The 27,842-nt window shown below is 46.2% G+C and overlaps 1 protein-coding gene across 1 annotated transcript in view; it reads left to right on the forward strand.

Annotated features, from left to right (window-relative positions):
- The first annotated feature begins 3,797 nt into the window (after window positions 1–3,797).
- Tspan5 (tetraspanin 5) overlaps window positions 3,798–27,842 on the forward strand; it is a 170,562-nt gene continuing 146,517 nt past the window's right edge. Inside the window, exon 1 of the mRNA XM_038311203.1 lies at window positions 3,798–4,178. Coding sequence (XP_038167131.1) covers window positions 4,098–4,178 — 81 coding nt within the window. The 5' untranslated portion in view covers window positions 3,798–4,097. The remainder of the gene's footprint in view (window positions 4,179–27,842) is intronic.

Here is a 27,842-nt window from a genome sequence, read left to right on the forward strand (position 1 = left end):
AATAGAAAGTAAACTAAGAAGGATCGCTTACTCATCAAAGAAATATGTGTACACATACTCTCTTGCCAACATCGTTGTTCCACAACATGGTAACCTACTGTGTGTGTTGCTATGCCTCCTCCATTTTGCCATTGAGCAACATCGCTTAGAGATTATCCTGTATACTGTGCTTTTAAACTTTCTAATATGTCAATACATCGGCACGTTCTTTATAATCCTCACACTTAATAGCTATAAAAACCGAGCAAATGATTCATTCCATCCTCTAATAGTTACCACACACCTGCGGAGCACTGGTGAATCTCAGATAAGAAGTGACAAGCCACACCCTAAAAGGAGTTTCGGCCTGGAAAAGATAGCCCAGTAAACAAGTAGTTACAAACTGTTGCTAAGTGCCCGTGTGGGTGCTGCAGGAATGAAGGATGAAGATGCCTCCAAGATGTTAAACAAAGGCACCGAAGGATCAATAAGGTATGTTGGTTCATAGACACGAGGCAAGAGGATCCTAGCCGGAGACCAGGAGCATGTGTAGGGTGCAGAGGCACAGGCGTGGGGGAAGATCGTTGCAGTCAGGCAACTGTAGGAGTCGGGGACAGCCCCAACTACTTGATCTACCAACTTGTGGTCAAGTGTTCAATATAAATAACGCTACCACATACAACTTGCAGTATATAGCTTTATTCATATCTCGGAGTATTTCTTTGGCTACTTTCCCAGACGTGAGGCTGCTGAGTCAAAATGTAATACTTTGACCTGAGACATATGGCTAAGCTACTTTCATAAATGGACCCTAGCTCTCACATGTTGCAGCTGCCTAGGCCTGGTGATGTATTGCAAGGATGAATGTGTAAACCAGTGCTCCTTATCTTTGAACCTTTATCATTAAGTTAATGTATACTCTTTGAGAACCAGAAAGTTAAATTTCCCCGTATATGTTAATTTAGATTTCTTCTTATATCTTTTGGTATGTATGTATTATTTTGAGACTTGTATGTGTGTGTGTGTGTGTGTGTGTGTGTGGTGTGTGTGTGTGTGTAGCCCTTGATGTCCTGGAACTTGCTTTATAGATCAGGCTGGCCTCAAACACAAAGAGATCCACCCTGCCTCCTGAATGCTGGGATTAAAGGTATGTGCCGCAATGCCCCGCTTGTTTTTTGTCTAGACAAAGGGATTCCATACTTTAGCTCTGATGAGCCCTTGTTACAACACAGGTATTCAGACTTCCTGTTCATGTTTGTTGCCCATAGGGTTTTCTGGTTTGTCTGACAGATATGTTGTTGTGAAGGCAAACGTAGTCACATCCATTGAACAGTTCCTTCCATGTTTCTAAGTCAAGGAATATTTCTATCATGAAGTTGAACAAATATTCTATTTTTTGGGTTGCTTAAAATATGTTTAGCTTATTAATCTTCACAGAACTTTGGATATATGACATGGCACAGGACTATTCAACTAGCGTTTGTTTGTTTTTAACGGTCCTCCAAATTGGAAATGAGTGATTGAACTGTACCCTCTCCATTGATCTTTTGTCTTTTCTTTTTGGAGATAGCACCTCAGTAGGCCAGAATGGTTAGAATTTAATATGTAGCTAAGGATGACCTTGAACCCCTAATATTTCTCTTCCTACTGCCCGAGTGTTGACAATACAGACACACACCACCACAGTTCTCCGATGTTTAAGGCTTTACTTTCAGAGGTGTTTTAGGTTCATGGTGAAGGAGGAGGAAAACTACTTATGGGGTATGAAATTTATATGAAATTCCAAAAAAAAAAAAAAGGCAAAACTATGGAGGTATAAAACCTCAGTAGCCTGGGGAAAAGGGAAGTGAGGAGTCTAGGCAGAGCACTGAAGGTTTTTAGGACAGAGAAAATACATGGCATGGCGCTCTAATGAGAGATGTGTTTCTTTAGACATTCATCTACGCCACAGGTATGCAGCACCAGAGGCGGACCCTAATCAAGCTATGGAATTTGAGTGATAATTATATGTCAGCAAAGTTTCATCACTTGCCACAAACAGACCCCTTTGGTGTGGAATGGTGTAAAGCCAGAAACTATGCATGTGTGAGGGCAAAGGCACTTGAGGTATCACTTAAGGATAAATCTCAGCCATCACTTGGATTTAATTCTAGTCCTCTGTTGAAATGTGCCACACAGCTTAGGAGAGACCTTTCCTCTAACTTCCCCAGAATTCTGCAACGGCAGATCTATTTATATATGGAAAGAATTACAGCAGCGTGGTTAGGCTTAGGTAAGCTCATCAGTGCTCTATTAATAAGGAAATCCATTGCTGGAAGAGGACCTTACTGTGGATGGGCTGGATGGAGGGAAAGAAGTCTCTTTCATCCGCTGTTAGCCAGTGTCATGGTACAGAGTGAGTAGGATTCCTGGTCCTCCAGCCTTCTGGATACCCTGACTCATAACCGTGTCTCTAACATAGTCCCAATCCTTCTGCAGGCCAGGCGGGCCCTACTAGAAATTTTACTGCAGGTAAAAGTAAACTTGCCTTACCAAAACTTGACTGCAGGTTACCAGCTTGAAGCCAGTTTTTGAGCAAAAGCAGAGGGAGTTACTTGGTAAAACCCTTCTCAGAATGCTCTGAACCTCAAGCCTCCCCAGACTCGGAAGTTACCGCCTGTGGAGCTTTTTAAACATGCAAATTTCTGGGCCGGTGTGGCAGTCTCACTGGGTAGTTCTGGATTTATTTATTTTATCTCTATCATAGATGTTTGCAGACGTAAGCAAATGTCCATAGATGTTGCCACACATTTCTTAGCTGTCTATCCCTTTCTTCCCACTGGCACCTGTTTCCCTGCACTCGTGAAGAGTGTGGATACACAATTACTGGGTACCTGCTCACGGGTACTTCTCAGTTTCCACTCTCTAGTTCTGTCCTTTCCCAGAGGTCAGTGGTGTGCGTCTCTAAAGCCAATCGGGATATGGGATACCCCCTGACCCCCCTCCCAACTCCTCGAGGAAGACGGTTCTGTAACTCCTGGATCACTTCCTCTGATAGGAAGCAGTTGTGTTCCTTGGGCGTTATTCCGTCAAGGATGGGAAGACGGTCGTGCTGTGGAAGTGGACCTGGATCAAGACTCCTCTGGCAGGCTCCCCACTTACCCCATTTGCAGGATGAAATTCGTCTCTCTGGCCAACGGGAAGGTTGGGTTAGTCACAGAGAGATTCATAGTATCCTTTGCGACCCCCCATACCGCCACCCTAACTCCCCTTGCGCTCCCCTCAGCAAAGCCTGTGGTCACACTCTGCTCTGTTGTTGTGTAGCAAGGGTCTGCATAGCGGTGCAGGAGGAGGACACAGGTTAGGCAGCAAGGGGACCCTTTCTAGGTGTGTGTGTGTGTGTGTGTGTGCAGGGGGGTCACCCAACCCTCGTGCCCCGAAGTCACTCTCTTTTCTGGGGTCCCTCCAGAGTAGCTGGTGGCCGAGAGAAGGACCAGCAGCTCATCCATCGCGGTCGGTCTCCCTGTCCAGGCTGCTCTGGACCAGCGCGCTGCGGGATATTCCCTCGGACGCCTGGGCAGCTTGGGGCTCGGGAATAAGGGGCGGGGAGCTAGGAGTCGAAGACGAGGGACGGGCGGACCGCGACAAAGGTGGCGCGACTGCGTGGTGCGGCCGCCTCTCGGGAGCTCCCGAGCACGAGTCGAGCGCGCGCGCGCGCCTTGCCGACCCGGGCGCCGGGCGGAGCTGCGGGCGGGGGCGGGCGGAGCGAACGGCGGGAGGAGCGAGCGGTGGGAGGCGCGCGAGCGAGCGGGCAAGCGGGCGGGCGGCGGGCAGCGTCTCCGCCGGCATCTGCGCGGCCGCCTCTGCCCGGAGCCCGGGGACCGAGCGCCGGACCCGCCGCCTGGCGCACGGACGCGAGGTTCCTGCTTTGTGCTCCGTGCCGATTCGGCGAGGCTGCCCGGCGGTTGCGGCCACCGCGTCCCGGCGGCCTCGGAGGCCCGCTACTGGAGGTGTCGGAGCCGCTCGGTCCGCGCGGCTGAGCCCCGCGTGCCCCGCTGCTCGCCGGGCTGCTCCGAGCAGCGGTGCTCCGGGGCTCCAAACTCGGGCTGGCGGAGAAAGTGTCTTCATGAACCCAGAGGATGTCCGGGAAGCACTACAAGGGTCCTGAAGTCAGTTGTTGCATCAAATACTTCATTTTTGGCTTCAATGTCATATTTTGGGTAAGTTGGAGCGCTCCTCGGCTTCCAAGTGCTGTGGCGGTTGGGTGGGCGACGATCTCCCACCGGGGTCTTTGCCTTTACTTTTCGCCGCCCCCGGGGCGTCTGCCCTAGTCGGGGCGAGTGGCGTCTACCTTCCGCCTTCCCGGCTCGAGCGCCGGGGAGAGAAACACTTCATCCTTTCCAGGACCCGGAGGAGGTGAAAAGAGGAACCGAGCCGGGCAGGGGGCAGCCAGGCCGCAGGGTGGCTTTCTTTCTTTCCTTTTTTCTTTTCTTTTTTAAAAAGGGGATCGAATGGCTTGAGTACGGATGGGAGGACGGCTCGGCAGTTTGAGGAACGAGCGAGCACACGGATTAGATTTGCTTCCCGGGGGATCTGGATGTTGGGCAGAGCGTGGTGTCATAATGGGGCAGGCTAATCGGGCAGAGCCGACCCCGAGATCCACCTTCCAGCGCTGTTCTGATTGGCCGAGGGCTTGGCTCGGTGTTGCCGCGGCTGGTCTGTGCCGTGCTCAGCGTGTATCTCCTTGCACCATCTCGGGCTTTGTGTAGGATGCAGATGCCGTGGTGTGTGGTTCTGTAATATGCACGTAAATAACACGTCCTGCATGCTCCTCTCTGGCTGTAAAGCACTCCCTTTGCATAATGGACTGGTCAAGTGGGCGTGTGGGGTGGAGGGATTTATTTCTCTGTGTATCCTTGTGGAATAACTAGTCACCAGTCAACATATGTTTCAGTGTGCGCGTGCCTCACGTCCTCCCTTTTTTAAAGGGGTGACACACAGCGGGCCGGGTTTTTGTAACCCTCAGAAAAGCAAAGAAGGTGTGTGAGACCTGTTTTACTGGCTAAGCAGGCGAGCAGCTGTTTGCACACCGGCTTCAAACCGTGCTCTGCTTGGCACTGCCCTGTGCGGGGCGTCTATTGTAATCAGGCTGGGACCCAACTCTTTTGTTTTGATTCTTTTCTGCGACCTCACAAACGTGTTGAACAACCAGACAAAGAGTTCTCTAGGACGAGGGGACAATGGTTGGTTGGAAGATTATATTATTTTTCAGTCCACCTCTTCCTACTCGACTGTCTTCTTCCCTGGCACCCTCTCTCCTTGGGAGGTAAAGATGGTGGCCATCCATGGGGGGCATCCCCAAGTTTCTGCGAGGTAAATAAACAGTGATCCTATGGCTTGAATACAGAACGTTTTAATTTGGACTTCCCTTAATTGTGGCGGTTTGCTGTAAATATAGACATCTGTGAGAATAGTTATAGATTCTCTTTAGGTTCAGTGTCCCCCTCACTTACCTTATTTTATATATATATACATATATATATGTGTATATATATATATATATATATATATATATATATATATATATATATATCAGAGTGGCCATGTGCGTTTTGTGAAAGGACGTGGACTTTGTGGCAGCGTGTCATCTGTTCTCAGGACTGGACCAGAGGGGGCGTGGGAATAGATACCATATCCAACCATTCACAATCAGTTTTGTGTCAGTCAGTGATAGTGTGTGCTTCCTGGGAGCAACCCCCCCCCCCCCCCAACTACTGTAAATAGAGCAAGAGGAAATGGTTTTCTTTTTCTTTCTTTTTTTCTTCTCTCCTGGATCCTTTCTGGAAATGCTTGAAAGTGGTAGGTAGGCACGCTTCCCAGGGAGGTATTCTGATAGCACTGAACTATGAGAGGCAAGGGCCGTGGAATGGGACTGCAGGGGTGGTGTGTGCAGGCCTTCCCGTTCTGCTTGAGCACTTCCGAAAGTTGCACATTTCAGCTACCAGGCAACAAAACGCACCCACGGGCTTTCTCTGCAGTTTCATAGCAGGGAGTGAGAAGGAAATAAAAAGGATTGGGGACTGTTTCCCTGGCAGTTTGGTGTAATTTTGTAGAGAGCACAAAGGCAAATTTAGCCCCGTCTCTGGATTAGGCTGCAGCAAAGCCCCTGAGCGGAGCGCATCGACAAAATTACAGATTGCTGATGGCGTGGAGCGTTCCAGAATAGAGCCCACATCTTGTCTGATTTTGAAGGTGTTCCTGTGGGCGGTAGGTAGTTTTGTGGGAAGCCAGAGAACAGACTGAGGCTGTGAACTAAATGAGCACTCCTGGGCAGTAGTGTAGCCTACTTCGGAGAGTCCCTTACGCTCCCTGTCCTTTCAGTACCAAGGCCCACCCTTAGCCCTTTCTCGATACCGCTCACTGTCTCCAAATTATCTTACATTTAAGTGTCCCATTTTATCAGGACCTGGGGCTTGAGCAGACAGCAGCAGGAAAGCACCCATGTTATAATTAGAGCAATCTACACTAAAATGTTGGTGACTGGAGATTTGGCAGCAGCTCTTAAAAACTTGCACACCTTGGCTCTCCTGAGCCCCCAGCCTGCCTGTGGTTGCCAGAAATGGCAGAGCGGTGCTTCGGCTGTACAGTTATGAAGGGGAAATTGCCAGCGGAGACCGCGGGTTCCTAATCTCTCACTTGCACAATGACATGCAGATTGAATTAGAAATTCATTGAAGACATTTGAAAGTAATAGTTCTTGTAAAAATAAATGCGAACACACAGTGGCAGCTGTGACAGTTGGGATCTCTTGCTAATCAGCACTTTGACTGTTAGTCACTTAACTGCCCCGGGCCTTTGTTACCGAGCTCTTTTGGTGAAGGATTTGGTTGGATTGTGATGTTCTTTCTGGGTTCGACAAAGACTTGGTTGAGTTCTACTCTGCTGGGCAAGGTGAACTAGAAGAGATGAGCAGTAGTCTGTGATGGAAAAGGCACGGACATGGAGACTTGCCTAGTTATGGGCTGTGCTTCACCGAGACTCTCTCACAGACAAATTTGTTTTTCATTTCTTCCTCAATGAGCCTTGCACTTGTGAAAAAAATACCTCTCCCTGAATTCTCCTTGCTCGTTGAGTTTTTGGCATGGCAGGCCTGTTTCCCTGTCGGCACCATGAATCTCCGGTGTAGTCCTCTGAGTCATTAGCTATATTTTTATTATCAGAATTACAGTTTCATGTGTAAAGTCCCAGTTCTTTTATATAACAGTTGCGATATTCTGAGCAACAAAGCCAGCATCTTGTACAGATTCCTTTCTTGTTAGTTATCACAGGGTGGTGGGGAAAAACCTTGTTTTTCTTGTTCTATGTTGGAAGAAATCGAGCCAGCAGGAGTTGATTTTATTGAGGGTGTTCATAGGAAGACATTTCTCAGAAACACTGAGTTGTCTCTGGGGCATAGGAGAGGGGAGGAGAGGTATTTTGTTTTAAGGTCAGTCCTTTGGGGAGTGAATCCCTGAATCCCATCACTGACCATTGGTGGATGTTTTGTTTTGAACCTTGACACTTCTACTTAACTGCTTCTCAGTAAGCAACAGAACGTCAACACCCATCCTGGTTACTTGTGGCTTAAGCTTTAGCAGTTTAAAACAAAACCTTATTATTACAGTTCACAGTGTGGCGACTGGACCACTCCTAGGGATGGCTCTAATCTGGGGTCTCTGCGCAGGTGGTGTGAGCTGTGGCTATCCTTTTCTGATGTCTCCTTTGGGTGGGGAGCCCAGGCTGGTGCTCTCCTGTGGTGGCAGGCGATGCTTCCTGACGGCTCAGCTGTGGTTGTTGGCTGTAGCATGGCACATGGATTCTGCTGTCTCTCAGGCTTGAAGCAGCTCCCAGGCAGTTTAACTGCCCCACCACTTTGGCACATTAATCCAAGCCCCCGTGGAGTCTTCTCAGTTATGAGTTCAAGGTCACTTTGTCGAAGGTTACATGGTGGTCTGGTGAGGTTTATGTCAACCTGACGCAAGCTAGAGTTATCCGAAAGGAGAGTACCTCAACTGAGAAAACATCTCCAGAAGATCCAGCTGTAGGATAGTTTCTTAATTAGTGATTGATGGGGGAGGGCCCAGTCCATGGTGGGTAGTGCCCTCCCTAGGCTGGTGGTCCTGGGTGCTATAAGAAAGCAGGCTGAGCAAACCATGGGGAGCAAGTCAGTAAGCAGCACCCCTCCATGGCCTCTGCATCAGTTCCTGCCTCCAGGTTCCTGCTCTGCTTGAATTCCTGCCCTCGCGGCTTTTGATGACGAACTGTTATATGGAACTATAGGTGAAATAAACTCTTTCCTCCTCAAGTTGCTGTTGGTCATGGTGATTCATCACAGCAATAATAATCTAAGACGTGATTTCAGCCATCTTTAGAAAATGGCTTATTATAAAATCTGACCCCATTGATCAGTAGAAACCTTGAGCTAGCCGGTGGGACCACTTGTTATTTTGTTCTCTGTGCTGTCCAAGGACTAGAGCAGCCATTGTCTGTTTGAAGCCAAAGGTCTCTTTGGTGTGCTTTCAGATGCGACTTTGTGTCGAGCAGAGGTTTATCCACAATAGATGACAGACGGTTGCATATAATTTATTTCCACAGCGCTTAAATTCCAAGAGAAGGGCGATTCGGGGAACCTTGGGTTGCGGGCAGGGCCCCAAGGAGGGTGTCTTATCTTATGATTCAGTATAAATGGCGAGATGTTCTGGAATGATGGTACATCAGCACTTTATAAGTCGTAATTTTTGTTTTAATTTGCTAGACATCTGTTAGCTTCGATGGCAACCATATGGGAGTCTAAATTGCCTTTTGAATTACAGGGAGATGGTAGGAAGAAAGCTAAATGTGGCTATGGCAGTGTCACGTGAGAAGGTAGGGAAGGTGCGCAGACCTCAGAGGGGAGAGTCAGAGGCACCGTCTTCCTCCTTCCAGCCGCTCACTCTGGGGCTGTGCGCCCTCGCTGGATGATGAGCTTAAAGGTCGAGATGGCGCCAAAGGCAAAAGTTGGAAAATCAGGTAACATCCTGCCTTGCATAAAGTTGCAGCTGGGAGCTCATTTGGTTGGGTTGCTCTGTCCTGATGTTCAGATTGGCACGTCGTTCCTTACAAAAGTGGAAGTGAGGCGCTCTTTGGATTTCACATGGGGTCTTGCTATCTAACCCAGCCTGATTTCCAACTGTGGCTTATCCGCTATTCCTTCCTCAGTCTCGTGAGTGGCTGGGGCTGTAGGTACAAACTGCTGTGTGTGCCTAGAACTGTGTGCGTTTTCAAAGGCCACTGCTCTACAATTATGATGTCCTTTTAAAAATCCTGCAAAAAAAATTTCTTACAAAAAAACGCACGATGCTAGTTTTGGGACCAATAAAGAAATTGGAGCACCGAGATGTGAAACGGCTTTTGCGGTGTTGGAGCAGTTAGAGGGTTCGCTTTGGGAGTGTCAAGTCTGTTCTGGAGCCAGGGCCCCAGTTTCTCAGTCTGAAACTTATTTTAGAAGATGCTTGTTATTCTAAAATTAAACATCAAGTAAGTCATTTACATCTGTTCATAATTGAAAAGCGATAAAGTTTTTGCATATGCCACAATTAACACCACCCACAAGCACACACAGAAAAGTTTAGGATGAAATGTTCTTAAAGAGTCTGCGAGAATAGTAAATTATTATGGCTGTTGAAAAATTCATAAGTGACAATTAGAGTATGAAGGAAGGTATTTTTGAGTCACATATGTTTATTTCTACACATAATAGGACCATTTTCAGAATTCCGACTTTATCTTTCAGTAGGGGATGGTAAGGGCCTCCTGTATGGGGACCATCTTCCTACCATTTCCTTATGCCCAGTGTGTCACATGTTGTCTGAAACACAGAGATATTTAATAGATGCTTGTTGAATGAATGAAGTTCAGAAAGTTGAGAAAGTCCATGGGATTTGGCTTTCCAGTCAAGGAACCTTTTGCTTCTGTACCAGCAGTCAGTGTCTAAGGGGAGTCTGTCTTTGGAACATTTGGTTAGAGGGCTGCATCTGTCTTCAAACCCGATGTAATGTCTCTCTGAAATCTTCAGCCTCCCAACTCACTGTTGATTTTTCTTTCCTTTTCTTTTAAAATAAAAATGTTAAAAAAATTTCTGTGTGTGGGTATTTTGCCTGCATGTGTGTCTGTGTACCACATGTGTGCCTGGTTCCTGCAGAAGCCAGAAGAGGGTGTTGGATGCCCTGGAACTAGAGCAGATGGTTGTGAGTCACCATTGTGGGTGCCAGTGCTCTGAACCACAGAGCCATCTCTCCAGCCCCCTAGTGTTGATTTTTCAGTTTAATTTTAAATCTCAAACCTATAGGACAATAACAACTGATAAAGTTTTATATTTAACAAAGTTATTCGTGTTTAAGTTTTCCACTTGTCTTTGTCGTGGTTCGCGACAAAGTTGTCTCCCTCATGGCTTTCCCAAACACTTCCAGTGTGAAGTTTGTCTCCAGGGGTGTTCTCCTTGATACCCACAGTACCACCATCGAAGCCGGGAAGTTACACATTTCTACCCCCCAGTCCTTGGGTCTCCTTCACTCTCCCAGTCTTAATAATGCCATCTTTAGGGCAAAGAAATGCAGGCCAGGGTGATGCATCATGTCTGCTTATGTCTTTTAAGTCTCTTCCAGCCCTTCACTTTTAGGACCTTGCCACTTCGGAAGATTGTAAGCGGATGGCAGACCGACTGCTTTCGGTGTGGGTTGCCTGCAGGCTCCTGATTCTTAGGTTCCGGCTATGTGTTTTGGGGGGCAGAATCCGGAGGGGATGCTGTGCCTCCATGCATCTCATCAGGTGGCAGTGACTTCTACTTACGGTGTTGTCTGCCAAACTTCTCAGCTCATGTAGATACTTTGCTTGCTTTGGCAAACTTAGAACTGTTTTTTTGCCAAGTCACTTTGAAGCTATAGACTAGCCCATTTCTTCTTGGCTTTTCAGCTAATTAATGTATATCAGTAATGTTTTATGGCTTCTCCCTTTCCATCCTCATATGGTTTCAAAAGTGAACCCAAATGAATCCCTCTTCTCTTGAGTTGCTTCTGTAAGGTATTTAGGCACACTCACTGCTCAGGCACCCTGGACCACAGCCCCTCACCCTCATGGGGACATCTTTCTTCCTATGGTACAAGCTCTAGGATCCAGCATATTCTTCTGTTACTTGAACCTTTATGAGACACCTGTCTTGCATGGTCCTTTCCAAAGGCTTATTATCCCTCCCCTGTGGTACTTCTTAGTTTCAAATAGCCACAATACCATTTCTAAGCCCACTTTTCATCCTTCGAGGATCCTAGGTCTTCCTTGTATCTCACGGACAGGCTGTGCTCTAGCCTGGTCACAGGCTCTGGTCACGATGCTCCGCCCAAGGTCTCATTTGTATGCACTGTCATGAATGCAGGAACCAGAATGGAACACATTTTCCCCAAGTTCTTCCAAGCCTCCAGAGCGCCGTTACCCTTGAGCTCCCCACTTCTAACAGAGCTGGGTTGTGAGCCAGAAGCCTCTCCTGTGCTGACTTGGTTTGGAAGAGGCAACTTTCACGTTAGAGAGCAGCGTTTAGTTACTCATCGGGAAGCCTGGGAAACTACATTTCCAGAGTCATTATCCTGCATTAAATGAGATTATACATGCGAAAGCACTTGGTAAGAGGCAGATCTCTCAGTACAAACATTAGTTATTAACTCAGGCTAAACTGCAGTCGTCTCCCGACAGCCAGGGAACATAGTTGGCTCAGGCTGAATTTCTAGTGAAGTTACACCCTCCGTGTTCTTTCCAAGTGACCTGCTAAGCCTGTGCACCCAGGGTGGGCACTAATCTCTGGAGCCATACCCTTCACAGTAATGGTTTCAATTTGGGTCTGGTATTGCATAGATCTGCTTAAATGTTTATCCTGGCCCATTGCTTTTCCAACTCAGCAGTATCCGTAAGCGTCCTCAAGAGCTGTAGGGGTGTTGTGCATGGGGGAGTCTGAGCCGGTGTGTCTCTCTTCTCCAGAAAAGCTTGGCTGTTAGTTTCATTATTTTGGAATTGCATCAAGTGTTTTGCATGGAAAAAAAAAGGAGAGAGAAATGCATTAGTCAGCCTTCCATCACTCTGACAAAGCTTGAGGGAACTAACTTAGGATAGAGAGGTATGATCTCGTTCACAGTCTCAGAGGTTTCTGGTTCTGTGGTCCTGTTGTTTTGAGCCCATGAAAGCATAGAACATCATCTTGGCAGGAGTGTGTAGAAGAAGCTTCTCAGGCCATGGTGATGGAGCTGGAGAAAGAGGGCAGGGAAAGGGTCGTGGTCCTAGGATTCCTTTCAAAGCATTGCCTCCAGTGACCTGCCTTCTTCTGGAGAAGCTCCACACTTACAGGCTCCGCCTCCGCTCAGTAGTCCCAGAAGCCGGCACCTAAGATCTCATGCTCTATGTGGTACACATCATAGCAGAAGGCTCCTGCTTAAATTAGAAGAGGAGGACAAAGAGGATGAAGAAGAGAAATCATTGCAGCCTTTAGAAGTCCATGGGATTCATTGTTTTCGCCAAGGAAGCCTAAATGGCTAAGGTATGTTTAAGAACCTTGGTGTTGGAGTCGAGGAAGTAGATCATTGGTGGAATTCTAGCTCAGTGTGCACAGGGCCCTGGCTTGTATCCCCTTCAGTGTCAAAAACGAAAACAGTAGGTAGGTAATAGGTGGATAGAAGGCAGGGAGGCAAGCAAATACGTAAACAGATTAAATAGTAGCGCCGATATTGGCATCTTCTCTATCAGTGTTCATTGTAGGTGATGTGACTTCTGTAGGATATGACAAATTGCAGTTTTACCCCGCTTTGGACATAAAAGCAAGCTAGAAAATCTCCATGTTTTCATTGGGGAATCTGATTCAGTAGGTCCAGACAGAGTATAATTGGTGGCATTAGTGTTGTACAAAAAAAACAAAAACAAAAACAAAAACAAAAACCAAAGTCTTACAGATAACTCCCATAACCAGCAGTGCTTTATTTTTGGGGGTGGGAGAGACGTGTATTGACCCGCCCTCCATTTCTGAGGGAGAGATAGGAGGTACACACGTGAGCAAAGGGTGCTTGACGCCGGCACAGGAAGCTGCGATGCAGCCCATTTAATCCCGCAAGGAATTTCTTACTAATCCAAAAGTGCGAGTTTTATTTTTAAACCCGAGGGCCCTGAGAACAAAACGAGAGCACGTCTTTAAAGAGAACGTGTACCACACAGTGACTATGTCAGCCGTCAGGGCCATCGAGGGGTGGAAGCTAGTTAGAGGAGACAGGCTGGAAAACTGCACCCTTCGGTGGGGTCTGCCTGCGTGGCCAGAGATGGCGAGGTGCTTGCCACACACACCTTTGTCCCTCTGAAGTGCCACCCTTCTGGCCACCCCAGCTCTTCTTGCCACTGGCCTTCATGTCTTGGGGTGTTGGAACCCCTGACCTCCGTAATGCTCTCATGAGAGGGAGGCCAGCGCAGCCGCTGTGCCGGCTTCACAGGTGATTCTGCTATAGGGCATGGGAGGGACATTTCTTCTCCCAGTTCTAGCTCAGCAGTGCTGCCAAACTGTGTCTTCGTTTTCCTTACAGTGAAGGCTCCCTCTAATATCCAGAGTATTCTGCACAGTTTTAGTGCCCTCCCTCCCTCCCTCCTTTCTCTCTCCTTTTTCCCTCCTTTCCCTCCTTCTCTATCCCCAGTCTCTCTCTTCCTTCCCCTACCCCCTTAAAAATGATGTATTTTGATTATACCCAGGTACCTAAAGTGGAGATATTTTGAAAGAGTCGAAATTGTGAATTGTCTCCATTGAGACATTTCACTGGGGCTAGCCCCACTCCTAGAATAAAAAACAAAATAAAAACAAATTAAAAAAAAAAAAAACCTCGTAAAACCAGCGTGGCATACAAACCCTATGGTTATCCTTGTGATACTATCCGCGCGTGTGTAAATGATTACTAATTAAGAATTGTATGGTATAATTAAAAAATATATAATCACCAATCTTATTAACAGAGTAGGTTCAAGGATGGGTGGCGGGCCAGTTTGCCACCCTCACCGCAGGCTTGGTGATATTGTCGGCTTCCCGCGGCTGTATACTGTTTAGATGTAGATTGCACAGCATAGGCTCTTTGACTTGTCCAACGTTCTTTCCAAATTACACTTGGCACCAAAGCTTGCATTTCTAAAAATCTGGAGGGAACAGCTGGTGCTCTGATAAATATTCAGGCCAGCTATTTTAATGCTGTGTACTCAATTAAGTTGTCCCAATAAAAGAGGAGCACTAGCCCTAAGCATTTCTCAAAGTACAATGTTTTGCTTCTAACAAAAATTTTCTCCCAGTGGTAATATTTCTCCCAAGCAGCCTTAAAACGTGATTGTGCCCAATAAGTCTTTTGCCCAGCCATGCTGAGGTTCAGTCCTGAAGTCTGCACTTCTGTGGTCCATACCTTTAACCGGCGAGGACTTTGGGCCATTAATTCACTTTCTAGAAAGAAAATCTTGGTTTTGTTTACCGAGATGTTCTTCTATGTTCAGACTGACCTTGAACTCGCGATCTTTGTGCCTTGGGTCCCAAATGCTGAGATCACTGGCACGTGCCACCACATCCAGCTTAGGAGAATTGTTCATATGAGATCACAGTACATAGTAATCCGTAGTACACCTCGACCAAGGCACCTGGTGTTCTCATGTAATGCGGAGTCTGCTGTTAAGAGTTTGGGCTTCAAGAATGTGGCAGTTTCCACTCGGCTCCACCCAGCCTTAGGACCTGAGACAGATGACCTACTTGCTGGTTAAGTCTTTTCTTTCTTTGCCAAATGGCGTCTTCAGGAGTAGTTTTCATATGATTTTTAGTGCCGGGTCCTGTGTTTGAATGCAGGACCTCACTCTTTCCAGGCAAGCAAGCAAGAGTCTGACCATCAAGATAAACCCCATCTTAATTACTATTCCTTTTTTTGAGATATGGTCTCATTGTGTATCACTGGCTGGTCTGGAATTTACAATTTAGGCCATACTGGGTTCCAACTCACAGCGATCTGCCTGCCTCTGCCTCCTGAGTGCTGGGATTAAAGGATCGTACACCAGTGGCTAATTAATATTCTTAACAGGTTTATTAAGACCTAGAATCTATGTCATCAGGAGGATGAGTGGAAAGACGTGTAAACCGCCTGGAATCTTCTATCTATATTAGCAGTTACTACAGGTCTTTCAGCACCACCATGTCTTTGATGGCTTCCCCTCCCTTCTTCAGAACCGTTAAGGTAATTGTACAGTGTAACATATATTTTTTGTTCTCTGTACTGTTCTACTTACATAAATGTATTTTCAGGATAACTCAAGAGAAATAGATCCATCAAATGTTCCCAATGCTCTTTTTGCTGTCTTGGGATAGATAGCACAGAATTCCTATCTTGAAGACCAGGCCATGAATCGATAGTTATTGTTTATTTATTGTTAATTTCTCACTTTTAGTACCCAAAACATTTGTTGCCTTATCGCCATGACCACTTACATGTAAGAGGCAGCTCAAAGGAGAGGGGTTGGTTTTGGCTCACAGTTCGCAGGTACAGCCCATCATGGCTGGGAGAGCATGACAGTATCTCTATGGCTAGGTGGTCACATGACTAGAACACACATTTTGATAGGCCAAGATGCAGAGAGAGTAGGATGCTGGGCTTTATGTTTCCTAGGTAGTTCAGTCAACTTGACAGTGAAGAGGAACCGTCGCCCCTGGTTATAGCAATTCCTCATTGTCTTGCAGAACCATACTGCCTGTGTTAGAATTTTGGGCCAGGAAGTCAGGCTGGAGAATCTGAGCTCTGGTACTCATCCTGACATCTAGTATCGGGCTGAGGGGCGGGGAGTCGAAGTATTCTATCAGTCTGCTAAACTTGGGTATTCGAGAACTCTCTAGGTGGCATAACTATAGTTTCAGCTTCTCCCTGTAGTGTAAACACCACGTATTGGTGCCATGTCTTATCTTGTAGTTTTTGATATATTCCTCAAGTCATAAAAGTGAAAACCTGTCTGTGATAGCCATGACTTGTGGGTTTCCATTTGTATGTCCTTCCAGGGGATGTCCAGCTAGGATTTGGGCCTACAGCACCTGGACCGTTGATGGACTGGATCACTCATCTCAGTGAATGAGTGACTGACTGCCTAGCTTCTCCTCTGGAGCATAAATGGGATGTGCTGTGTGCTTGGATCTCAGTATAACCACTTGATGTAGAAGGTACCGGCTCTTATATCTAAGCACACTCTTCCTCCTGACTAGGCTTCCTTATCCCTGGAAGAAAAGGCTTGGGTGTGCAAGACTGGAGGCATAAAGAACATTGCCACTGGTTCCATGTAAAAGCTGTGCTCTGTCCCCCCTTGGTCCCCCATGATCCCAAGAGTAAGTTCCAAGGGGCAGTTGTTGCAAACAAGTAGCATGGTCTTGGACAAACGCTGTGTCTTCCTGGAGTCTTTCAGGTGCTTGCACGTCGTGTGGGATACTGTAACCCGTGCTTGGATTTGGTAGTCGAGAAAGGGGGCCAGTGATGTGTCATGTGCCTTGAGCAGTATCCCTCTTGATGCTCCTGGTCTGCTGATGACATTTAAGTCACAAGGATCAGTCCATTTCAAGCTTATTCTTTTCTTTTAAATAAATTCTGTGTGTAAACCTGAAATATGCTATTTAAAAGGGAAAAAATTAAACATATCCACTCAAAGGCACACAGCGACAGTAATACGGCTTATCGACTTCTAGATAGCTGATGGAAAGTGCTGGCCGGCTAGGCCACCAGCTTGTTTCCTGTGTCACAGTGGACGTTAGCGGGTGTACGAGTGTGGCACCAAATGAAGAATTTCTCAACTAGAGCAAAGGATTAAAAGGGAGTAGAAAAGAAACAAGTTCAAACCGCTGTCGGTTGTCTCCTCTGGAACCCTGAATCTCTAGGAACCTTACTTCGGGAAACCCCATGTTTAAGTAGTTCGAAAAGGCAAACATGCTTTACGTCACAGTCTCTGAGGTGCTGTGGTTGCAGAATGCGTCTGCATGCTTGTCTTCTCTGTGTTCTATTTCTTGTCGAGAACTGGGCATGGGAAGCAAAAGTCTGCACTTCTGAAAAGTTGTGAACCCCATGGTCGTGGTCACTGAGGAGCTATATAGTTCAGGCACAGAAGGGAACATAATTTGAGGCCGTGTCTGAGACTAAGAGGTAAACCTTAAATACTTTGGAAGTCTGGCTTAGGAGTGTCATCCCCCCCGCCCCTCCCCATCTTACTGTTAGGTTCAACTTGGGAGTGAGTATTGTTGTTTGATGCATTTTAAAGCAGGGCACTCTCTGTATGCTTTTCTATTGTGAAAGCAATACGAAAACATTGGCAGAATTTTGAAGGAAGGATGTTTCCAATCCCATTCTTCCTATTCAGCTGTGATAGACTGGAAACACCTGCCCCAAATGCCGAGAGCAGTGGACAGATGCACCAAACTGAGCAGCTAGCCAGCCAACCAGGCAAACACCTCAGAGTTTCTCGCTAGTTGTCCGTGAGGCTGTGCATTTAGCAAACCAAGGTCCCTCAGCTTAGATGTGGAAACTGTTACATCGCTGCCCTTTAAGCTTGTTCTTTGACTTTCTCAGTGTCTTCCCCCTCAGGATAACATTTAGAATAAGTGTTTTCAGTATACAGAGCAATACATTGCGCATAAACACTGGTTTCACTCAACCCGAAAAGGGGGGGAAGGAGGCAAAATCAATAAACCTCCTGCGGGCATTTGAAAAACCATGTACTTTTAGAAGAAGGGATTGGCAGTGATGAGGAGCTGCAGGATGAGAGCTCCCATCTTCTTTTCTGTGTTTTTGACCACGACTTTCTGTGGGCAGCGTACTGTAGCTGGGGTAGCCTCATCACCTGCTTCATTGTTGGCGCCCCTCACAGCCAAGGAGGGGCAGCTACCACCCCGTGCCGCTCAAGGAGAACAGCTCTGCAGCTCTCTAGTGTTTGAATGTCATAGCAGGAATACTAAGGAAAAGCGTGTGTGTGTGTGTGTGTGTGTGTGTGTGTGTTTTGTTCCCAGTTCCTTTTACTTCGCCTGTTGGCTTTTGAGAGAATAAATTGAATGAAGTGCTGTCTAGATGATCTAACTGTATGTGGCATTTTCATTTCTTCCTTGAGTCTGTAATATTTAATAGTTCTTGGTATTCTCGCTGTATGCTTAGAGTTTTAAATTGCTGTTCTGTGAGGGTTTGAAATAACTGTATGTAAGTTTGAAATAGTGTTTTCCTTACTTTTCCTTAAGAGAAGGATCAGTATTTTAGAAATGAATGGAAGGCCCCAAAACAACAACATGGAAATTCTTGTATCTTGTGAAATATGTGATTATTGAATTTAAATGTGGATATGTATTGCTACTGGATATTAAGTAGCAATTTAAATCTTTGGATTCTTTTAAACATAGGTGTGTACTGTCTTTGTGTGTGTGTGTGTGTTGGGGGGATGACCCGAATTACTGTGGTCTGACCTCTAGACAGTTTCACCATGCTAAGAGAATAAAATGTCTATCATAGCATATATAAGATTTGAAACTATGGGACCTTTCGTTAATTTGTTTGAAACACACTAGCCAGAGCTAGTCTCAACCCCATGGCAATCTGCCTCTGCCTCCCCAGTGTCGGAATTATAGGCACAAGCTACCAGACCTGATGAAATGAACTTTTTTGAAGTTCAAAATAAAGTCTAGAGACAGCTTCAATATTTACAGTACATGCAGAAAGAGCACCATTGCATTTTTGATTTGTAGATGGGAGCAGAAAATAAACCCTGAACTGTGAGATTATTGCATCTCAGCTGGGGACAGCCAACGGCTCATTCATTATTGCTAAGAACCTTTCAAAACACATTTTTTAATTTTAAAGGTCCTTCCTATGGAACGTCCCCTCTCTGCTCCCTTCTTTCTGTGACTTTAATTCGAGAATCGAGAGACAGAGAGTTTTCTTCAGGGAAGCCAAATCTTTCTTAGTCTTTAAAAAAAGGTTAGCCCGCTGCAGGAAGAATAGAAGGTTGGAATTCTTTTGAACAGGAATGGCTGTGCAAATATTTAATTCATTGTTCCTTGGTTGGTCTGTTTAAGGCAGAGTACTGGAAGGAGCCATGTTTTAATTGGCTCTTTGCAGACTTGATTATGTAACCTTAGGACTCGTATGTTGAAAAGGACATAGAAAAGCCCTCTAGTCTCTGTTGCTTATCAAAGTTCTCTTTCCTCACCCGATCTCTCTTAATGATGGATTCTTATTCTCCAAGCACAAGTTACAAGCCAGGGACAGACCTTTCTCCTGGCTGCTCAGCAGTTCATGGGTCTGAGATGCCCTGGGCCTCACTTGCAGCAACAGTGTGCAGAGAGGACCCAGCGGGAGTCCCTGTGGCTCTGCTCACAGGTCAGGCTTTAGCTGAGGCCAGTGGTGAGAGAGTCTGCACACCATTTACACACTGAACCGGGGTGCTGTTGGTAGGAAGCCCGCACGCTGGGTCGCCCAGCCTGCCAAGTCCCAGCACTTTGACTCCATTTGGCTCGGCTTGGCAGCTTTGGCACAGCCGTTTTGATTAACATCAACCTTGCTTATGTTAAGTAACTATTCGGATTATTTATTATGTATTACTCTTATGCTTTGGAATGAGGGGCCAAAAACTTCGGCCTCATATGGACTCCATATGCAGCTGTTAAGTTAGCAGAAATGCAATTAATTGGCACATAAGCTGCATACTGAATAGATTAAGCTAGATAGCACAGGCATTGTTTGAGATTGTTGTCTCTGATATTTAAGAAAGCTGTTAGGTGTTTGAAGATGTGGGGGTGATAAACAATCTATGAGTTCACATATGTCCCATTTTGTATTTTTATTATCGAATGCAAATGCCTGTGGAATCTTTGTTGTTTGTTTTGCTCTGATGAGCTCCAGAGTATGGAATGACATAGCCGGAGAAAAACAGATGTCTCCTCTTTATTTTCGTTATTCCTCCACCCTCTCAAGCTAGACAGGGAATGTTTCAGTGGGCAGGAGACAGCCTGGGCTCAGATGTCGGGTCTGACACCTCCTACCTGCGTGATTGTATCTAGGCAACACCTTTAGGGTCATTGTCGTGACCAGCCCGCTGAGGGTTGCCCAAGAACACTGACAGCAAGAAAGCACCCCACTGTCACTGTGTGCTCTGGGTCACTGTCACCTAAGGAGGGTGTTGTCTATGTCCAGGAATCTCCAGAGCTCATCTTAGGGATGTGTTCCTTGAAGGGTAGAACTGGTCACTTTTGAGGCTTGCTTTCAACTGTCCTCCTGTGGAAGGAACTTGGGAGTCCATCTCTTTTCTTTGCCAGTGGCTCTCAAGGTTTACCCGTGGGGACAGCTGCCACACGCTCACATTGCTCACCTCTTCTCATGTTTAACTGCAGCTGCCCACTGCAGCTGTGTGTTGCTGTGGTCCGCTCCTGTGCTGTCTTGAAGCTTTCCTTTTCACCCATGGGGGTCCTTGCACGTGTGCATTGTGTGTGCAGGTGCACGTGTGTGCGTGGGTGTGCAGAGGCCGGAAGTCAACTTTGAATGTCATTCCTCAGGTGCCGTCTATCTTACTTTCTGAGACTGGCTCTTTCATTGGTTTGGAACTCACCAATTAGACCACACTGGCTTACTTGGTGTCTCCTATCCTGCCTTCTCAGTACTGGGATTTCAAATGTGTACCACTGGACTTGGCTTAAAAAAATAGTTTCTAGGGAATCAAACTTAGGTCCCCATACTTGCCTAGCAAGTACTTTACCAACTAAATTATCTTCCTAGCTAGGGGTCTTTTGAGGCCATTTATATATGCATCATAATTACAGTTAAATATACATAAGTATGCCTAAAACACCTTAAATATGCTAAATAATAATTACCCATTGAAATAATTTAATTAAATTTGAAGTAATTTTTTTTTAGGAACAAAATAAGTATCCATTTGGCCCCCACCACAAAAAATAGGTATGTTTATGAAATTACTTAGTTTATTAACATATAATTTATCCTGAATATTGCATTTTCTTAATTGAATTTACTCCTGTACGCTTACAGTTTTGAAAATATTTTTAAACAAATGGTGTCTATGAGCTGCTGAACGTAAGGACTCTGACATTTTGAGTTGGTTTTTTTGTTGTTGTTATTGTTGTCTGGGAAGTAACATTGTAGTTCTAAAAGAAAAATGGTTGATGCTGTAGTAAAAGATGGTGCTCTCTGATGGGAGCATTTCCAAGCAGAATTTGGATTGATTTTCACCTTCTGAGCTATCACTGGTGATTTCTCTTCCTTCGTTGACATAGGAGATTCCTGGAACTCAACTTTTACTGAGACTGCGAGCAGCTTCTGCCTCTTCATGGTGTTGTGGTTCACTTTCTTGTTTTATGACATGTCTCTAAACACAGACAAGTGTCTAAAGATGAAAAAGTGGGCTGGAAAGGGGACGTGAAGCCAAGGCTGGGTGGCTTCCATTGAGGGAATTGCGTGCCTGGGAACAGCAGACTGCACCATTGGCTTCATGTTAACTCAGGCAGTGTCAAAGCCCCTTCCAGGGATGGCTTGCCTGCTCGCTGCCTTTATGGCCTGTGTTGTGAAGAGCACATTGAGGCTCTTGGGAAGGAATGGCTGGGACCGTGAGCTGCAGAGGCATAGCCATCTGTCCTTGGAAGTCACCACAGGCATTGGGAGATCTGTTGCACACCTTGCCTGATAGTTGTATTACAAGCGAGCTCTACCTGGGTCATTGCTCTGGGTTGTGGTTGCAGGAAGCAGCCTTCAGAGGTGATGTAATGTCTTTCTCCAGACAAAGAGCAGCCTCTCCGGACAGTGAGGCACCAGCATCCCAAACATCAGAGGTCCAGCTCTGATGCCTACCCGCTGCAGTTACAGGCTCCCTTGACCTTTAGAGCAAAGAGAAGCAAGGCCAGAGTGATGTTCCTGCCGCCTCCTGTACTCTGTGTGATGGGTCCTTAGTGCCCGATCCAGGAATCTGTCTTCTTCCAGGGTTCAAAAAGCAGACAATGGTTAGTTTATAAGCTTGTCTATGGGGTGAAGTCAAATCTAGACAGGACTGGGTCTCTGTGTACAGCTTTTCTATATATCCTTAGATGTGCCCTGTGTGGGAAATCCTCATGTGGGCATCCTCCACAAAGAGCATGGTTAGGAAGCGAGAGTTGGTACCCACACAGCTTGCCTGGTTTCTTAGACCCAAGGAGGGCCCTTAGACACTTCTTCCTATATCGCTGTGCTTCAAGGGTCCTTCAAGAATTGTGTCTCGTGTTAGGCGAAATTGAAACTGAGCGTGTTAAGTCCACGTGTGATTGTTGGCTATGGAAGAGGAGCCCGAAACCAGGGGTGTAGTCAGCCCCCTTTGGGGGCTGCACAAACTGCATCCCAGTTGAGCAAAAAATGCAGAGTTTTCCCAGATGCTCGGCCCTTAAGAACAGCTGGAGATGGGTGAGCCCTCGTGAGGTGATTCTGAGACGAGGCTGCAAGGGCATGTCTTGGCAGCAGCTGGCCTCTGATGACATGGGGCCAGAAAGACCTTGAAATCTGCTGTCTGGTATTTGTAAGTTGTTTTCAGGCCCTTGGCCCTGGTGCTGGAGAATGCTTCCAAGCTCACCTCCCAGCTGGCCGAGGGGAGTTAGGGAAGAAGGTATGATTAACAATAACCAGTCATGTAGCTGGTCAGAGCCAAGTGCAGACATTGGCTCAGAACAATTCTGTGTGCATTTCTTTGTGGTTTCCCTGTAAACATAAGCACTTGTTAATCTGCAGTGCTCCCCTCCAGCCCCCATGAAAAGGAATGATGTCTTTAAGCGGGCCTAAAGTTAAGGCACTAAATGGCAAGAGATGCCCAGGTAGGAAATAAGATGTTGAACCTTCCTCCTGTTGTTTCCAGGGTGAATCTTACCGGTATCTGTCAGACCCTAAACAGAAATAACATTTTTTTGTTCACTTAATGATATGAGAAAATTATTACCTGGCTGTGGCTACTAATTGAGATCCAGCAGGAATCAAGCTGGAAACCATTAATTCAGAAACAGGGTAAAATTAAACATGGATCAGGAAGTGGGTTTTAATGAGATGATATCTATGGGAGGGGGACCCCTGTGTCTGAGGGCTGCCACATACAGGCTGTGGACTGCACAGCTCTCCTAGATGGGATGGTTTTCCTTGGTGCTGTGCTATGTGCGTTGGAAACTGGGGTAGTGGCTGCCGCTATAAGCTTTAAGTGGAATAGAAAGTGGACGGTTCTTTTAAAGTTGAATGTCTTCTGGCATTTCCGGTGGTGTGTGTTCCAATTTGTCTCTCCCATTTTGAAGAGGAGCTTGGCGGTAGGAATGAGGGGCTTCTCATGGTGGGGCTCCCTCCCCAGGGGGAGGAAGTCCTCCAAGTGGCGAAGATGGCCCAGAGGCAGGGGAACTTTGTAGAATGGTCCGAGAAACCTCCCACTGTGTGTACTTCTCAGCTTGTCCCCATGGGGACACCAAACACAGTGGTTGCTGAAGCTGCCCTCAAAGTCAAGGAAGCGTTCATTGTTTGCCAGTGAGAGTCAGTGTGGGCTTGGTCAGTCAGGGACAAAACTGTTGTCCCTTGGCTGTGATTTTCATCTTTAGTTATTGATTCTATTCTTTTGAAAAATTCTACAGTGCAGTTTTGCACACCTGTGGGGCTCTTTGTAGAGAGCGGTAGTCTGTGATGACGTCAGGTGATGCCAGCTCATGGGCACAGTATGCTAGTTAACAAGGTGAAGGGGCTGTGGACCATTTCTAAAAAAAGCAATTATGCATATGAGACGTTTAAATGAATAAGTTAACAGAAAGATAATTTCTGTTGTTTTCTGAGACACAGTCTCTTCCTATAGTCCTGACTGTCCTAGAACTCATTGTGTAGATCAGGCTGGCCTCGAACTCACAGAGAGCCACCTGCCTCTGCCTCCTGAGTGCTGGGAACAAAGGCATACACCACCTTGCCCAGTGAAAGATAATTTTTAATATACAGTTATTTTATGGCAAATAATTTTAGGAGAGAGATTTGAATATTAACGTTTTTCATTACCATTGGATATAAATTCTCCTAAAAAGATGAAGGCTTTTCAGGGGATCGGAGAGGATGCAGAGCATGTTTGGATGTGGAACTGTTCCCATCTCGCATCCAGGGACTACAGTTACCTGCTGTAAGGACCTATTCTCTGTAACAGTTTGACTTTTGAAGCAACCCATGCTAACTTCTCCCGGTCCCTTGGCCCCTGTCTTGGTTCCTTCTCAGAGGAGGCACCTTCATAAAAACATAGAGATCCTGTCCTGAGTGTCATGCCCTTTCCCTCCATCTCTCTACAAGAGACTTGTGTAATAGGACCGCAGGGCTTGCTGTCGGAAAGTCTGAGTTTGAATCTCCCCCGCCCCCCCTTTCTCTCTTGGTGATGGCGGTACTGGGAATTGGGTCCAAGGCTTCATAAATGCAAGTCAAGTACTCTGTCTCTGCGATACTTTCCCAGCACTCACTCCTCTTACTTTCCAGGAGTTATTTTACCTCGGCTTAAACATTTTGAGTCTTGGTTTCCTTGTAGATGAGGTGAGTGTGTTGGGAGATAGTTCTCTGTAGGTCATTTGTGTTTTTCGGTGGGGGCTAGTTAAGGCATCGCTGCCTGGGAGGAGACTAGCCTCCAGCAGCACAGGGCGCAAGAGGAATCCACAGAGTAATCCACAGAGTCGGTGGGTACTATGACTTTTTTATCTGAGGGGGTTAAGGGAAAAAGACACATACTCTCTTTTTTTAAAAATTAATTAATTATGTATACAATATTCTGTCTGTGTGTCTGCTTGCAAGCCAGAAGAGGGCATCAGATCTCATTGCAGATGGTTGTGAGCCACCATGTTGGGAATTGAATTCATGCTGAGAATTGAACTCAGGACCTTTGGAAGAGCAGACAATGCTCTTAACCGCTGACCCATCTCTCCAGCCCAACACATACTCTCTTGATGGTTTCCTTCAGACCTTTTCTTTATTCTTCTTTTACATTCTCTATTCTTTATTTTCCTGATTTCCTTCTCTCATTCTTGATGTTTTCCTTCTAACTCATTTTAGCTTCTCTCATTCTTGATGTTTTCTAACTCATTTTAACTCTGTCTTTATTCTTTCCCTTACAGCTTACATACCCCAGCAGCTCTTTCCAGGAATGTAGAAATAACGATGTGGTTACATTCCGTTTTTCGAGTGAATGATTACATGAATACAAGTGAAACCCAGCATGTTTCCATATCCCTTAACACGATTAAACATTTAACATGCAGGTGAAAAACAAAGTATTCCGAGAACCCAAGCACCTTGTTATAGATTAACAGTGTCAGCAAGCAAGCAATTGTTTTTACTGTCTGGCTGTATTTTGTGGTTACAAAGAAGGGACCAATCACTTTATTACTTATCTTTAAAGGTAATCTTATAAGGAATCTTAAAGGAATCACAAATCTAATCTTTTATATATGAAAAAGAATCAGTCAGCTCTACTTTAAATCTTTAGGGTACATACCCACTTATTAATATTTTTTTTAGGTCAGGAGATTGTGGGCAGAAATGGGTATAAGGAATTAATCACTACCTTTGGTCATCATCCAGTCCTAGCAAGAAAGGCACGCTGGTTAATAATAATTGGACTGCTTTGTTCTAATTCCCTGACCTTAATGAGTTTCTCATATGACTATATGCTTTTCTGAAACTTTAGATTATCTCCTCGAGTTTTTCACCTCAAAGGTCTTTGGAAAAAACATCTAGGTCTAACCTTAAGTTATTTTCAAAGCTTTGTTTTTGCTATGATGCACTCTGAAACCTGTGAACATATCTCCCAACGTTACAATTAGAGGAATTTAAACTAACTGAACTACGGGGAGTCAATTGTTTTCCTTAATCATTAACCTAAGCCGCAGTCTGTACGAGTCCTCAATAGAAACTCACGTGTTCTAGATGGGTGACACTTCCTTGTCTTATTTTTTATCATCAAAATTCTATTAAACTAACATTATTATTATTATTATTATTATCAGTTAGACAGAACAACTTAAGAAATCATCTTCATAATAACCCACAGGTAAAAATGCCCAGTAGAACAGGACGTATCCATGAGATAAACACACTACATTACAGGCAGTGGGGATCTCCACACACCTGTTTACACCGTGCCAGATACCAGAGAAAGATGGCAGCCACAAACATGTAAGGGCACAGCAGAAGCAAAAGACATTCCGGGGTCTGGGGTCTGGGGGTGGGGGTGGCTTGTCTATTTGAGATTCACCCATCAGTGATCTGCCTCCTGGTGGCTGACACCTGAACTTCAGTCGCCACCTGCTGCTCCTCTGACATGGTCACCAGCATTAGGCTATTGGTTGCTTTTGAGCTCAAGGGTGTCTGTATAGTAATAAGCTCTGTGAAGTTGATGACCCTTACACAATGTTCGGGTTCTTTAAGCTCAGGCGTCGTCAGTTACTATGAACTCTCTGCAATGTCCTGTGGGAATCTGGGCTTGGGCAGCGAGCTCATGCCTTCTGGGAGCTGAGCCCTGTCAGAACCTGGGGTGAAACCCCATCATCTACGTCTTCTCCCACAAGTACCCGAACAACCACTGGGAAACGGGCCTCTAACTGAATCAGCACCACTGGGGGTCATTACAGCAAGGAACTGTGGCGTGCCATCTCTCCACTACTGAAAACCTGGGCCTGGGGGGAGGGACGCCCAGGCTTCCTCTTTGCAGGAATCAACTGTTGGTTCTGTATCGCTGATCCTAGGGTGTCGAGCATTGCTTTGGTAGCTAGCTAGCGTCTGCACAGGCTGATACACTGTACTGTGAGCATCAACTGTGATGTTAACTTCCTCAGGGTGGGCTGCTCTGTCTTCTCACTGGTCCTCATCCTCCAACTCCGACCATTCTCTCTCACCTATCGTGATATCCCCTCCCTCCCTCCTTCCCTCCCTCCCTCCCTCCCTCCCTCCCTCCCTCCCTCCCTCCCTCCCTCCCTCCCTCCGTCCCTTTCTCTTCCCCCTCTTGGCACTGCACCCCTTCTCCTCTCTGGTGGTAGAGCTGATCTCTGGACAGGATTAATGCCAAGCACATAACAAAGACTTTGCCGTGGTTTTATTCCTATTTTAATTTCCTCATTCTGTCCCCCAGCCTTAGCCATGCTGCGGTCCATAGTGTAGGCAGGTGTCACCTGGCCTGTCTGACTGCTGTTGGGGCGCGAAGCTTGAGGAATGGTGTTTTCCAGCCCCATAGCTTTGTGCTAATCTCCGCTTTCATTGACATTTCACCGTCCCTGTCTTTGATCACATGTGTGGTGTGGACCAAAATGAAACTGTAAAGGTAAAAAAGTCACGAGTGCAAAGCATTGACCTCAGAAGCTAGGTTAGCTGTCGTTGTAAGAGCTGGTTCCAGAGCTCCAAGCCATGCTTGCTTTTTCCTCTGCCCCTTATGCTGGTCTGTCACTTAGGGAGACCCCATTGAGCAGTTGGGTCCTTCAGCGTACACTCTTGACAGCTCTTCCCAGGAAGATTTAAAAGTCATCAAAAACATAGCTATGGGATTGGTGAGGTGGTTCCGCAGGTTAGGGACATCTGTCTGATGTGAGTTTGATCTCTGGATCTTGCAAGGTGGAAGGAGAAGACTGAGCCCTGAGCATTGTCCTCTGACCTCCATATGCTTGACATGGCAGACGTGTACACACACACACACGCACGCACGCACACACACACGCACACGTGTACTACACCACACCTAATGCTAGGAATGTGGGTTAGTGTGGAGTGTGTGCTTAGCCATCTGTAGCATCACAAAACAAGACA

This window comes from Arvicola amphibius, chromosome 14 (assembly GCF_903992535.2).
Source record: "Arvicola amphibius chromosome 14, mArvAmp1.2, whole genome shotgun sequence".
NCBI classification, from domain to species: domain Eukaryota; kingdom Metazoa; phylum Chordata; class Mammalia; order Rodentia; family Cricetidae; genus Arvicola; species Arvicola amphibius.